This window comes from Lontra canadensis, unplaced genomic scaffold (genome assembly GCF_010015895.1).
Source record: "Lontra canadensis isolate GAN:19392208 unplaced genomic scaffold, GSC_riverotter_1.0 scaffold61, whole genome shotgun sequence".
NCBI lineage: Eukaryota > Metazoa > Chordata > Mammalia > Carnivora > Mustelidae > Lontra > Lontra canadensis.
In genome coordinates this window covers 5,071,286-5,086,506 of record NW_022631055.1, presented here as the reverse complement: position 1 = coordinate 5,086,506, position 15,221 = coordinate 5,071,286, and the positions used below count along the sequence as shown (strand labels likewise).

The 15,221-nt window shown below is 34.4% G+C and overlaps 1 protein-coding gene across 29 annotated transcripts in view; it reads right to left on the bottom strand.

Annotated features, from left to right (window-relative positions):
* NRXN1 (neurexin 1) overlaps window positions 1–15,221 on the bottom strand; it is a 1,152,783-nt gene that overhangs the window by 1,032,185 nt on the left and 105,377 nt on the right. For 19 of the 29 annotated variants that reach the window (XM_032877800.1, XM_032877795.1, XM_032877797.1 and 16 more), the window contains 2 exons: window positions 14,672–14,701; window positions 13,902–13,913 (listed from right to left, as the gene is read on the bottom strand). The exons of 5 other annotated variants lie outside the window; for them this stretch is intronic. In XM_032877800.1, coding sequence (XP_032733691.1) covers window positions 13,902–13,913; window positions 14,672–14,701 — 42 coding nt within the window. The remainder of the gene's footprint in view (window positions 1–13,901; window positions 13,914–14,671; window positions 14,702–15,221) is intronic. 5 more of the 29 variants (XM_032877798.1, XM_032877809.1, XM_032877813.1 and 2 more) reach the window with 1 other exon arrangement.

Here is a 15,221-nt window from a genome sequence, read left to right as displayed (position 1 = left end):
GTAATTACCTCATCACTTTATGCCATTTGAGATTATGAAAGCTTCCTTTTTTTTTTAAATTTCTTTTCAGTGTACCAGAATTCATTGTTTATGTACCATTCCCAGTGTTCCATGCAATATGTGCCCTCCATAATACCCATCACCAAGCTCACCTAATCTCCCGACCCCTGCCCCTCCAAAACCCTCAGATTGTTTTTCAGAGTCCGTAGTCTCTCATGGTTCGTCTCCCCCTCCAATTTCCCCCAACTCCCTTCTCCTCTCCATGAAAGCTTTCTTAAGAATTCTCTACTTTCAGATAGCAGAGGAAATCTGTACTGTGATTCTCTGAACTTAGTAAATTTCATAACTATCGTGGTTTAAGACACATTACCACATCTTTTCTGAATCCTAGTAAACTACTATTAACTTAAATATTATCTTTGGGTCCAAAGTGTTAAGAAACCTATCAAGTCACATGAATAAGTACCCCCTTCAAACTTAACTGTATATAATCTCATATATTACCACTCTCCCAGAATTTTCATGTAATTTCTAACTCTCCAAAACACACCCAGGAAGGGAATTCAAGTATAGGAAGGAATGGTGGGTATTTTTTTATTGTAGTTCTATCTTTTAACAGAGAAATGCAATGAAGTAAAACAAGTCAAAAACAAGCTGTGCTTTTTCTTACTGAGCCATGGAGAACAAAATGTTTACCTGATTTATGCTAAAACTAATTCATTTTAAACAGAATCTTAATACCCTAATCAAGGAAATAAAAAAAAAAAAAGAAAACATCTTGCCTTTGTTATTTAGGAGGCAAAAAAGATGACAAGTAATTCTTGCTCAGCATTTTTAGGCTCACTTCAGGTATATATTTTGCATTAACGGTAATACAAATCATTATAAAATAAAATGGAAGGGATCTATCATACATACAGCACAAAAATCCAATTTCTACTACTCCCCCATTCACCTTACTCCCCTTTTCAACATCTGTGACTCAATGAAACTTTAAAATATGTATACAAAGGAAAAATGTCTTCGACTTTAAAAAAAAATCCTTCCTCCTTATAGTTTATGATTTTAAACGTTACCTTTTATTTTCCTTGAAAATGATTTAATTTTATTTGAATCATCTATCTGAAAGAGACACCCAATACTCTATCACATGTCTTACAATTGAGAGTTCACTATGTTCTAGCAATACATACTTTAGTCATAAATAATACATGCAATCCTCAAAAAAAAAGAGGTAGGTTTTATTCTTCTCATTTTACAGATAAGGAAAATGAGTTTCAGAATGGTCAAATAACTTTCCTAAACCCCAGAGCTAATATATAAGTCTAGGGTCTAAATGCAGCTATATTCAACTCCAATGTCCACGATCTTGGACTATCCACTTTACATCACCTACCAAACTCTGTCCTCCATGCAAAACTGAAAAGAGCAAAACCACTGTCTTCAGTGATCTCACATTCTAATAGCAATGGCTAACAAGTTAATTAATGCAATTCAGCAAGAGAATTTTATAATAAAGGTTAACATTAAGCATTAACAATGGTCCTATAGAAAGAATAATCCACTATGCTTATTTTATAATAAAAGGTAAATATTAGGTATAACAATGGTCTCTAAGAACAGAATAATCCACTTTACCTAACAATCAGTGTATATAATGATTAAATGTTTACTAGTAATACAGCTAGTCCTTGGCAAAAAAAAAAAACAAGTGCTCTTTCCCTGAGTGGATTCTGCTCCTTCCTTGACTCTAATTAGCAGTCATGCCAGTGTGCCTAGATTTCACTAAGGGTCACTTAAGAGCTGGACAATCCCATCTGATGTTTCACTCACCAACAAATATCCGTCTAGTTGTCCAGTATCCCATTTCAGCAGATCTCTTTTTAAGAACAGATATTAATTGAAATTACATGGTACTGGTTCACGTGGGTGGCTCAGTTGTTTAACCATATGCCTTTGTCTCAGGTCATGATCCCAGGGTTCTGGGATTGAGTCCCACATTGGACACCCTACTCAGCGGGGAGCCTGCCTCTTCCTCTGCCTGCCACTCCCCCTGCCTGTGCCCTCTCTTTCTCTCTTTCTGATAAATAAATAATTAAATGACATCCTTTAAAAAAAAAAAAAAGAAATTATATGGTACTTTCAAACACTGCATGTTAGTTAGTGAGTGAGTAACAGGGTAGGGCTACTGAGAGATTTATCTTTAGCAAAAGGTTATGGGTTATTTTCACATGAAACATCTACCCATCTATTTCTAATTCCAATTATTTCCATAGCTTTCTATCTCCTGAAGTTGCCCTCTCAGGCTGCAACCATTACTCTTCCACATCTTTGTTCCCTGGAGAAATAATATTGTGCTGTCACAGCAGCTACATGATAACACCCCCTGACCCCACCCCCAGAGCTTCTCCCCTTCAGCATTCCTCTTCCTGCTTTTCTTTCTACTCACGATTTTTCTTAACTCCCTTCTTTTGTAGATTTTTAAAATCTGTTAATTTATCTCCATGTAAGTCTTATGCCTGTGTCAATCATTTCTAAAATGTCTCATAAGAACATTATTTCTTTTTAAATAGACTCCAGGGACCAAATTTCCGCCCCCTAAAGCTTGGCCTTTGTAGAAATGGCATATTCTTATTTTATTTAATGCCTCTTTCACCATAACCTCCAGTTTTGTTTTTTTTTTAAAGGTATTATAATCAACTTTTTCATTAAACAGAGATATTTCTTATGTGAGCTTAGCATTTACTGTTTGGTTTTCCCTTTGACTGGATCTCTTTACCATGGCCTACTATGGACATTGATCCTAGAATACATTACAAGTTATCCATGGGTGGGCATTACATAAAAAGTTTCAATGTTGTCAAATACCCAATTTGATTTTCTTAAGCACCTATCTGCACTCTACACGATGGAAATTTTAATGACCTTTAGCACAAGGTTTGAGAGAGCCTGGTGATATCTTTACTATTCTGAATATCAACATAAAGGGAAGGCCTAACTCAAAAACCGTCCCTTATTTCCCTATCTTTTCATAATGGATCAAATTATCTTAAAGCAAGATACATTTTTTTTATTAGTAAGAAAAGTCTCTCAATGCAGAAGCAATATGGATTTAATTAAAAACTTGTACATACTCCTTGCAAGAAGAAATAAATGACCTTTATCACCATGAAATACAAATTTCAACTCCTAAGAGACCAAAAGCCAATTAACTGAGTCAGTAACACTTCACAAAATGGCTGTGCTTTAGAAGTCTCTGGGGGAGCTCAGAGGGGTTTTTCAAAGTGTAGGATCCCAATCCATCCTAGGCCTACTAAATACAATTATCAGGCAAGTTCCTTTAAAATCAGTATTTTTTAAATGTGACCATGGTGACTGGTGGGTTGGAGTGAGCAGGGCAGCCAACTTGAGAACTGTGGGGTCAGAACAATGGTAATGAGGTCAAAGTTTGTAATGGTGTTTGAGAAATCATTCAGAAGGTCTAAGAAGGAGGTAAGTTACTTGACTAGCCTCTCTTAAACAGCAGTCCTCCTTTATATCAGACATTTTTTATTGTTATTTTTTATTTTTGAAAGAGAGAAAGAGAGAGAGAGAGAGCAGGATAGAGATAGAGGGAGAGGGAGTGAAAGAATCTTAAGCAGGCTCCACACCCAGCACAGACCCAATGCAGGGCTCAATCTCATGACCCTAAGATCATGACCTGAGGCAAAATCAAGAGTCAGACACTTAACCAACTGAGCCCCTAGGCACCTCAAGAACATTTTTTTTTTTTTAATTAGGGAATGACACATGTGAAGATGTTCAAGAAAAAAGGAACAGTTTCTTAACCCTAATAGGTCATGACATCACTCTTTATAAACAATGAGAGGACAATGCCAAACCAAATTGTCCTCACATGCATCAGTCCAAATTCTGGCTTTCTTTTGGAGCAATCAGCTTCTCTCCCTTTCCATCACATTGAATGACTCCTAATTTCACTCAATCTTCTCACAAGTACTACTGGTCACAGGAAATACAGACAGGTCAGTGTAAATCCAGGGGCTCTGCTATGGAAGCAATTCAAAATGTATGCCCTACTGTCAGTCAAATACAGTATTCTTTTATCTAAACAAATAATCAGTAGAAAAACAGTCATAATAAGCCATCACCTAATTCTTTTAGGTCGGCATAGCATCAAAAATAGCTGTCCCCAAAGTTTAAAAGAAGAGTTCTGGCATATTTTGCTAGGAGCTATCTGCAAAAAATCTATGGTTAGCTTGTGAATGAGGATTTCCCTGTGAACTGAAAACATGATTGACCAATTTAGGGATTTCCACCCCTTTGGCAGTACTTTAGTCCAATCTAAATCTGATTGTTTCCTTGAATGGGGTAATTTAATTTTCTCCAAATGTCTACTGACTTTATAATGCCAAGTTTAGAAAATGAAATGGAAAACTGGGTCAGTTGACCAGGTAATTCATGCCAGAAATAAAATACTGCTTAGAAACTTCGTATAACACATGAGTTGTTTTAATTTCCTGAATTATCTCATCATTTGTCTGAGATGTCAAATTTTCTGCTCTATATCTGGGCTATATATTTAAAAAATTATTTGTGGTGAAAGAAAACACTATTCTTTCACAATTCACAACTGTGAATTCACTATTCTTTCACAGTTCACAACTGTGGCAGAGTCCCTGCACTCTACTTGGTGAAAGTAAATACTAATAATAACTGGAGATTACTTCAGCTGCTGCTATTCTGAATGAGCTATCATGTGACCATACGCACACAGCAATTCATGCAAAGAAGACAAGCAGAAAGGGGAAAACTGCATTCAGTAGAATACACATTCTATATAAGTAGATATAATTTGAATGTGTAAAAACATGTCCTGAAAAATGATAACTATTATCACCGTGCTTGTATTTCTTAATGTGAAACCTTGAAAACATCCATTCAGAGAAGCTATGGCTGTATACCATGTATAAGAGTCCCACATAAAGAAGAATCTCATTGGTGCTTTGAGTAATACAGGACTAAAACTGAATGAAACCATTCTCTCTCCCTCTGTCTGTCACTCTCTCTTTACCAAAAGGACAAACAAGAAGACACTAATTTTAAGGGAACTATGACCTCAGGCACTGTAGTTGGTCGTTGCTTTTTGCTTTGGTGATTTCCAGTCACTGTAGCTCTTCAGTGCAAGTCTGTAAGTTAGGACACCAGGCTGTGGACCCAGAATACTTGGTAAAGCATTTCCTTGAAAATATGATCATTCATCCCTGGGCTGGGGAAAAAAATCAAAGATCCTTAGGGTATATATAGCTATTTGAGGGCCTGAGAAGAGTCAATATATTTCTTTTTAATGTTAGAAGCACAAATCAAGCTTTAAGAACAGGAAGTACAGCAGATCTATTTCATGCTTTGAAACTTTCTCTCTCACAAAGAGCCAAAAAGAACTTCTGACAGTCACAATGAATAATGCTGTTTAGAAGTCAAATGTACAAGAGCTTCTTCCTGCTACCTATGCACACACAAAGATAGACAAAGGTGAATTACTGTTCCTTTCTTAAAGAAACATTACTTTAAGACTGGTTATTAGAGGAATTTGAAAGGAAGAGCTTGATTATCAGTGGTCGTTGGGGTGGTTTTCAAATCCCTTCCAAATTCTCTGAGATCACCTAAATTGGTCAGGAAACAAGGAAGATCAAAAAGGTCAAGCTGAGTCCACGCTTCTAGTTCAAGGAGAAAAAAAAAATCTGTTTTTATTGATCTAGTTTGTCCTCCATGGGAAGATTTACTTCAAAGCAAAAAGGAAAAATAAATGTTAAAATTAGTTTATTATAAGAAATAAAAAATACTATCTGTAGTAAAATCTAAAAGAAAATTTTACACACTTGTTTAGCCAATTAGTTCAGTCTTTAACCAAGGATTACTGAGTACCTACTTGTGACAGCCACTGTTCTAGGGGCTCTTGAGATACGTCAGGGTAAGGTAAAATCTCTGCCCTCCTGTATTCTGGAGGGAGAAAGACAATAAACAGTGAAAAAGTAAATGAAAAAAAATTAAAGTATGTTAGAGGATAATAGTCACCATGGAAGAAAAACTAGACGGGGGTATGATAGTTCAGGAGAAAGGCAAATTGTAGTATTGAATAGGATCATTGCAGTAAGTCTCTTGAGAAAGTGATATTTGAACAAAATCTTGAAGGATGTGAGGATGCTACCCAATTACTTAAGTATTTCTAGGTAATTATATGTTATTTTCTAGCAAAGATATTATGTAGGAAGAGAAATCCCTAATTAGCTTTTCCTTTAAAATCTGGTCTTCAGGTGACTAAGTGGTTTCCTATAAACTCAACTCATATATCACTCAATGGAGTTCTTACTCAGGCAAATCATTAATTCACAAAATAGTTTTCTCTGGATGGTCACTTTGAGTCCCTGAGAAAATCTTTACCTCCCTGTTCCCTTCAGCCTGCAAATTTGCACCAAAAAAGCAGCACTTTGCCGATGTACTCCTAGGTTTGTTCAAAGGGGAGAAAAGTCCATTTCAACTCCATCATTGCATGAAAGAGAAAGATGGAAGTGTTGAGTTACAGAAATATCTAAATAATTTTGGTTAAGTAGAATCAACCTTTAATGCTTTATTGTACCAATACTCTTTGTAGTATAGGCTATCAGGACAATGAGGTCCAATTAGTTATAACTTACAATAATCAAATATTCATAAATTATAGGTATTTATTTATATGACAGAAGATATTAAGAAATTAATACTGTGTTTTAAACCTTTGGCAAATTACAGATCATTAGGTTTGAAATTCATTTAATCTAAATGTACAGATTATCTTCTTGTACTTCACTGTCACCATCAATAAAAACCCATCTTTTAAGTACTTACGCAATTCGTCATGTAACATAACCTTTAGAGTGGAGTATTTTCTATTAGCCCATATTGCATATCATAAGATGAATATATGTAAGGCTTTATTACTTGCCCAAGGACAAATACAGGATCTGAACCCAGGTCTCATGACTTCATGGACTCTTGACCATCATACCATACTGCTCTCTTACTACAAATTAAAATTTTATACCATTAAAAGGAAACCTTGAAATGAGAATCAATAATATCCTATATAATACTCTGATTGGTTTCCTTCACACTACCTCTAAATTTATTTTGTAAGAATAAGAGTATGAAACTTTTTGTCATGATTATCAGTGTGTAAATAGAGAAAAGTCTTTAAAGTTTCCTTAAGGTTGGTTATTTTCTATCAGTTATTATACTTCAAAGTCTCCACAATGTTTTGTCTATCATAATAAGCAATTATCTCCTATCATGCCTCATAATCAAAAGTATCATTTCTTAGATAATCTTCAATGTTCTTCCCTATTCCAAATTCTACGAGTCTTTTTTTTTTTTAAAGATTTTATTTATTCATTTGAGAGAGATAGAGATGAGTAGAGGGAAGAGGCAGAAGGAGAGGAAGCAGCAGACTTCCCACTGAGCAGGGAGCCCACAAGGGGCTCGATCCCAGGACCAGGAGATCATGACTTGAGCCAAAAGCAGACACTTAACCATCTGAGCCACCCAGTTGCCCCTAACTTTTTTTTTAAGATTTTATTATTATTTATTTTAAATATTTTATTTATTTATTTTAGAGAGAGAGAGAGTACAAGAGGGGAGAAGATAAAGAAGCAGGTTTCCCACAAGCAGGGAGCCTGATGCGGGACTCAATCCCAGCACCCCAAGATCATTACCTGAGCTGAAGGTAGATACTCAACCGAATGAGCCACCTAGGTGCCCCAAGATTTTCGTTTTAGGGGGCTGCCTGGGTGGCACAGTCACTTCGAGTGTCCAACTCTTGGTTTTGGTTCAGGCTATGATCTCAGGGTTATAAGATCAAGCCCCCTGCCAAATCTGCTTAAAATTCTCTCTCCCACAGACTGAGCCAGCCATGTGCCCCCAAAATGCAATGATTCTATTTAAAGATCCAGATTCCTTTAGCATATGAGCTAAGAACTCTGGAAAAATTACAATTTTCTTTAAAATCACTGGCCAACATAATTTTAAAAATATTCTTTCTTACCAATCTAAATGTCTTGATGTTGGTTTCTGAACAAAATCTAGATTAATAATAAATATTTTCAAATAGACAGATAAGATAAAATCATTACTTTGGAAAAGGAATCTTTTTATTTTATTTATTTATTTAGTAGGCTCCATGCCCAATGTGGGGCTTGAACTCATGCCTCCAAGATCAAGAATTTGATGTTCCACTGACTGAGCCAGCCAGGCACCACAGGAATCATCCTTTTAAAGTCTTGTTGCCATAATAAAATTTTTTGCTATTTTTCATCTGTTTCAGTAAAGCATATAAATTTATACTTACACTATCTCATTCTTAAAAATATTAGACTGTGGAGAGTCCTTTCTGTGCTCTTCTCCAAGGATAAATTAATCTACTACAAGTCTAATGAAATCCTTGTTTATTAGTTATTCAATGTCACCACTGTTTATAGAATGTATAAAGATATGTGAAATATCTCATCCCAGAGCTAAGAGTACAGAGATTCAAAGGAGCTGGGACTTATTAATAAAAACTATGACAAAAATGACTGTATTACAGCAAGAGATAATACATGAATATTTACTTTAAAAGAGATTTTTCTTGATTATACCCAAAAATGATAGGCACATAGGCTAAAGAAAAACTGAAAAATTCTAAATTCTAGTCACATAAGCTTCTATGCATGTTATATTGTTTAAGATATTTATAAAGATAATGAAGATATTTAATGTCTGATCTTAAAAGTGAAATTCTAGTCTTTCCATGTTCTATAACTGTGAATGAGGAGCATCCCTTAGTATTACAACAGTAAAATAACAGATAATTTAAAATAAATTGCTGCTTAGTTTGCATATGCACTAAATGTAGGCATTTCAATACAGTAAAATTCTGTCAACATTCACAAATGCTTCTGAATAATGAAGAATCCTTAATATTATAATGTTAAATAAGGAAATATGATTTTAAAAGCCATAGAGAACAGAAACATGATATTTTCAAAATCAAATTAAATCTACATCTGAAACCACAGTAAAATGTGTTCAAAAGTTATAAAACAAATATGCATCATAATGTTGGTGAATTAAAGTTGGATACTTCACACACAAATTAGCAATGCAAGAATTGAAAGATGGTAACAAAAATCATAGAAACAAAGGAAAATGTATAAAAAAACACTAAATGCTTTTTTCTTCCCCTAAATATTAATCATATCAAATCTATTTTAAGAGTAAATATAATAAATGTTAGCTGTCATGTGACATTACAGATAAAATTTTAAAACACATTTTCTTTGATATTGTTAACTGTAGTGGAACCACTTATATCTAGTTATTGATACAATTAGTCTTGAGGAAAATCTATTTTTTAAATAAATTATGCAATTTTAAGATCTTCATTTTCACTAATACAATAAAGTTTAGGCTCTTTTTCAATAATTTTATGCCTGACAACAGTAATTGTAATACCTTGACCTTCTAGAAATATGAGAAACCTGGATAATCAAACACTTAATGTTTCATTTGAAATGGTCAAATGTACATTCACTTTGCAAACATGCTATAGATTTTATGAATGTAGGAACAGCAAATATGCTCATATCACAAGATAAGACTTATAAATTTTGGCTCCTTTGGAAACTTGCAATCCAAACCCAATCTAAACAGATCTTTTGGTATATCACCGTTGTACAGTGAGATTTAAAACAACAACAACAGCAAAAACAAACAAAAACCTCATGGAAACCACATAAGATAGCATAATATCAGATCTAACTTTCAGGAAAATTCTTGTACTGTATGAACAATGAAACCTACCAAATAAAGTTTGGTCATTTGACACTGTAACAACAAATCACATTAAAATTCTTGAAAAACCTTAAATACAAAGACGCATTGACTTCACTTCTTACAGACCCACTGCCATACATATGCTAAGATGTACTGAAGTGATGTCTTCGGAACGATGCCTTACTAGAAAGAAATACTGCAGCTCTGGAAAAAAGGATATGAATGACAGGAAGGAAAAGAAAGTTGAGAGACTGAGAAGAGAGGATTCCATGTAATTTGTTGCTGAAATTATTTTTAGTTACTTGCATAAATTTCCTCTTCCTTTTCTACCCTCTACTTCGTCGACTCCAAACCCTCCACGTCTTCCTCTACATATCTACCTCTTCCAATGTGCACTGCTCCCACCTCATACACATATGTCCTTAAGTCATGAAAATGGTAATTCAAGATACAGTAAAAAAAGTATTCTGGAAATGCAATGTTTAAAAAGAAAGTCAAGCTTCCTGCCCTCATGGAGCTTACATTCTACTAGGAAAAGTTAATATTAAATATATAATCACTCATACAAATATATAATTACAATTCAAATGATTGCTATAAAGGAAAATGCAAGTGTCCAATCAAAGCACTGACATACCTTAATTATTAAAATTAATTATTAATAGCTCCTGTGCTATTAATCAGCCATGATGGCTGTATTTGCAGGGTAACTTACTTTTTTTGCACTTTCTGATGTAAGTGGTCATTCACTTCTCTCAGACAACCATTAGAGTAAAGTATGAGTAAACAAAGTATTACTGAAATAAAGTGACCAGTTAAACAATCATGGAAAGAAAAACAAAAAACAAAATACAATTCAATTTCCAGGCAAATAAACAAACCTAAATTCTAAATAGAATGGAGAATAAAGTTAGTATAGTCAATGTTCCTAAGAATACTAATGACAAATTTGAAGCCTAAGAAAGAAAGCAAACACAATTTTCACAAAGCCCATTTGGATCCATCTAGCCACAACTAGCAGAAGCAAGGTTGGCCCTGGATAACACCTCTCTTCAGCTATCCCAAAGAAAGCTATGGATTCACTGAAACCAAGTTTATTCCTAACTGCATCCAGTTGAAGGTGACATGTCCTTGTTCAGAAAACATGAAAACAAAGATAAATAATTAACTCTAAAGTTTGAAGTAGAATGATAAATATGACAAATATGAGGCAAGGTGGCCTATGGGAAGAGTGAGAAAGCTTCCATTTCATTCATTAGGATTCTATCAGCACATACAATGACCCTTAACACGCCTCCTTAACATGGCTTAGCTGTTCTTGTCATGTAACACATCATAAGGGATTCTGCAGTTTCCAAACCCTGAAAAATTAATTAGGGTGTATGAAAGGATCCATACCAACTATTTAAGGAAAAAAATCACAAAGCAATATATCAGTGCTTACCTCTAGGGAGAAGACTGAGAAGGATGAAAAAGGTTAACAGGAGTAATGTTTTCTTTAGATGAGAAACTTTTTTTTTTTTTTTTTTTTTTTTAAAGAAACCGCAATCATCTATCACTGGGCATTTAAAAATTTAGAAAATATTTTAAAATCCACATAGAAAAAATCAAAATGAAAATAATAAAGTTCTTGAATCCAATTTTGCCTCTTGAAAGAAAGAAAAGAAAGACAGACAGACAATAATGCACAGATGTTCATTCCGGAGTCCCTGAATTCACTACTGCTAAAGAGGACAGCAATGTCAATGTTCTAGGCTTATACTGTGACAGAAAGATTTGGGAAGCATTAGTTTACAATGCAAATCAATTATTTCAGACTGGACAGGTTGAACACCTATTTTATGCACAACTAGGACTTAACTTGATATTGGAAGCTACAATGGAAAGTTTCTAGGAATTCTTTTGATTCCTTTGACATGTGGCACAGGACAAGAAGAGCTACCTAAGGGAGCCCCTGATTCATGTTATCTTTATCTTTTCTGAATGCTAATCACATTTTACCATTCTCAGCACTTCCATTCCGTCATTTATACTGACTCATCCACATGTTTTCATTTCCCTTCTATAGTGAAACTCTTTGAATGTGCATATGCCATGTCTAAATAGAATGGAGAATAAAGTTAGTATTGTCAATGTTCCTAAGAATAGTCAAGATAGTATTTTTGAAGAGTTGTTGAACTGATTTACAATGAAAAAAGACTTACAAATCACGTTTCTCATTTCTATACATCCAATTAATCAACATATAAAGGTTACCACTCTGACTTGCAAAATACTCAAATCTATCTTAAAATCTTCTTTCCCCATTTAATGACAAAAAGCAACCTCATCCCATAAACAGAAGAAAAACGTAAAGGAAAAACAAATTCCTGCACACTGTAGTTTTGTGCTGATTGAGGAATGAAAAGTAGTGAAGTAAAATATGTTTGACACACATGCCAACAGAAAATATTTAAGACTGACATACTAAAACTGAATGAAGTTAAGTGACACTTAACATTAATTACATCAAAACAAATATCAGCTGAGTATAAACATGAATTTTTCTGTATGTGGAGTTAAACGGTTATAGAATTAGAAGATTATTTTTGAGTTACTTTTTTACAACACAATGTATATGTGTATATATATTTAGAAAGTTTGTGTTTATACATGCATTCATACATATACAAACACATATGCATAAACCTCACTCAGCCAGTAAAACAAAATAGAAATACAGCACCCTCGATGCCATCCCAAGTCCTCTAAGAAGGAACATGGTAGGAAATGCCCACTAAGAAAGGGAAGTAAATGGGAATTTGACATCAAAAGTTTAGAAAGCATCCCAAATGGCACAGGTAATCTCTAAAACAATTGATTAAAAACGGTCATTTGTGTAGTTGCTGGAAGGCTTAAAATAAGATTAAATTGTATTATTGGAAATGGTTAACCAAAACACAAACTGCAATAGCATATGTTCTTTTTTTATTGGCTCAAAATACCCAAGCAACATTTGTTTCTGAAGCTCAATTTTACACACTTAAAACTGATATCATTTCTTTTTTATTGCCTGGCTCACGTTCAGGTACTTTTTCAAGCGGAAAAGTTTCCCTGCTAGATGACACAAACGTAAAGGTGAAGAACTATAAGCTTTTGTCCCAATTCAGATTAAGATTCAGAGCACAAGAAAACTCAGAGAATTTAAGGACAACACGCATTCTTGCATTTAAAATAAAAACAAAACCCATTAAAAACAAAAACAAAACAAACAAAAAACAAAGACTAGAGACGAAGGGCACATTCAGTAATACGTAGTTAAAAATGGTTCATTTGAAGGCCATGATACATATTTACCAGAGCTACGTATCAACTACTTCTTGCTGATGGAAACACTAAACACAATGTGGATGGCTCTAAATGGCAAAGTAAGCATGCTTTTAAATCTGGCATCAATGTTGTCAAGGAGTACACATGCCTGACTTACCAAGTGATGCAGAAATGTACATCTGGTTGATAACGTTCTTAAAACAAAGTTAGTATGTGCAAAAGAAAGCAGGCTCGTCTTGTTTGCCTCTTTCACGGTACTGCCTTTTCAAGTTATTGTGGAATTAATGCATATACACGACGTCTAGCAGGCGACAAAGAGATGAGCGCACCACAGCACCATTTCAATACTGCACATGCGTGCACTTACATCCCGATGCAAAATGGCTGGGGCAGGTGTGCTCCCAAGTTAAATGTTTGAGGAGGATGTATTTATGGTGACTACACTCATCATTTAACTACCATTAAATGATACTGCAAAAAATGATACTGAAACCTGTAGCTAATTTCTACATATACTAATTATATAAGCAGCCAATGTGAAAAAAATCACTCTAAAGAGCAAGAAAAAAAAAAAGAGTGGAACATTTTGATGGATTTCTCTTACCTTAAATTAATAAAATATTCATTAACACTCATACCTACCTCTCAGTGCTCATTACTAATGCAAAAAGGTCTAAATACATTTTCATAATGTATACACACTGTAATTCATACAGATGATATTAAGAAGAAATAAAATAATGTAATACCTTTACTTTTACCTATGGATTTGATGAAATGGTTCCATGAAGAAAGGGTTTCCATACAAAGAGAATAAAAAGAGAAACAACAATAAGAATTATGAATATATGTATATGCACTACTCTTTGAAAATTAAACAAGACAAGAAAGTTTAAATAAGGGTTTGAAAACACACAGATATAAGCAGCACATGTTGAGAAATCTGCCTTTTTTTTTAAGGCAACATGCAAAAAAACTGAAATACCCATGCTCACTTTAAAAGATGACACAGAAAGAAGATATGACTATACTGTATGTAGAAGAAGTATTGATTCTGTGAAACACTATACTCAGCATTTTAGAAGCCAGAAGCCAAAGATGTCTGCATGTTCCCAAACTGCCATGCATGGGTGAAAAATGGACTCTTTTTGGTACAGTAGGTTAAACTGAATATCAGATATTAACTTCTGATGGTTCTTGTTTTTTTTTTTATTAGAGCTACCCTTATCTGCATATGCTTATAAATATATGGAAACTTTCAATCATAAATTCTTATAACTCATTTATCTGCAGATATTGTAGTACGAAGAATGAAGAAAAATAAAAGACAAAGGAGCAAACCAAAATCAAACCAACAAATAAAGGGGAGAAAAACATGAAAAAAGTGAACAAAACTTATGTATTTAATTTGCAGCCAGATAGTTTGCAAGCATTTGCCCATCCTTTGCAGTGATGGCTTAAAGCAGCTACAAAACAAGAAAACACTGAAAGCAGAGTGGAAAAGGAACAGAGCCCATACCTTGGTCGCCCATCATCAGGTGCGCCAGACCTTGAAGGGAAACAAGAGCACAGTCAGCAATAAACAAGGGAGCATGGGAAGGCAGGGTTGTCACGGTGACAAAAATGTTCAGTGACAGACACCTTGTTTCCTATGAGACATGTCTGTATCACAGAGGCAAATCAAAAAGTATTCTTTCAACCCCTGGTTGGAATGCTTTGGGGCAAAGAGCTACAGTACCGCAATTTAAACACTGGCATATGCTGCCCTGTGTATTTCTTCAATGTATCAGTTGGAACAATCAAGAGCATAAAAGCATGACTTAAAATCCAACCAATCCCTTAAATATTGCATCTGCCCGTTGTGCCCTTTGATGAGACGGTTTGGAATACTGCCACCACAGGGCTTCTTATTCTTTGGTGATGAAATTATATTTTTAAAAACCCAAAGGAGTATCTGAAACATGGGCTGGGTCTGATCTTTTTCCCCTCATCAAAAAAATGAGAAGTTTTATAATTAAATTAAAAAAAATCCTTAGTCACACTGAAATGATAATGCAGAAATGTCTCCT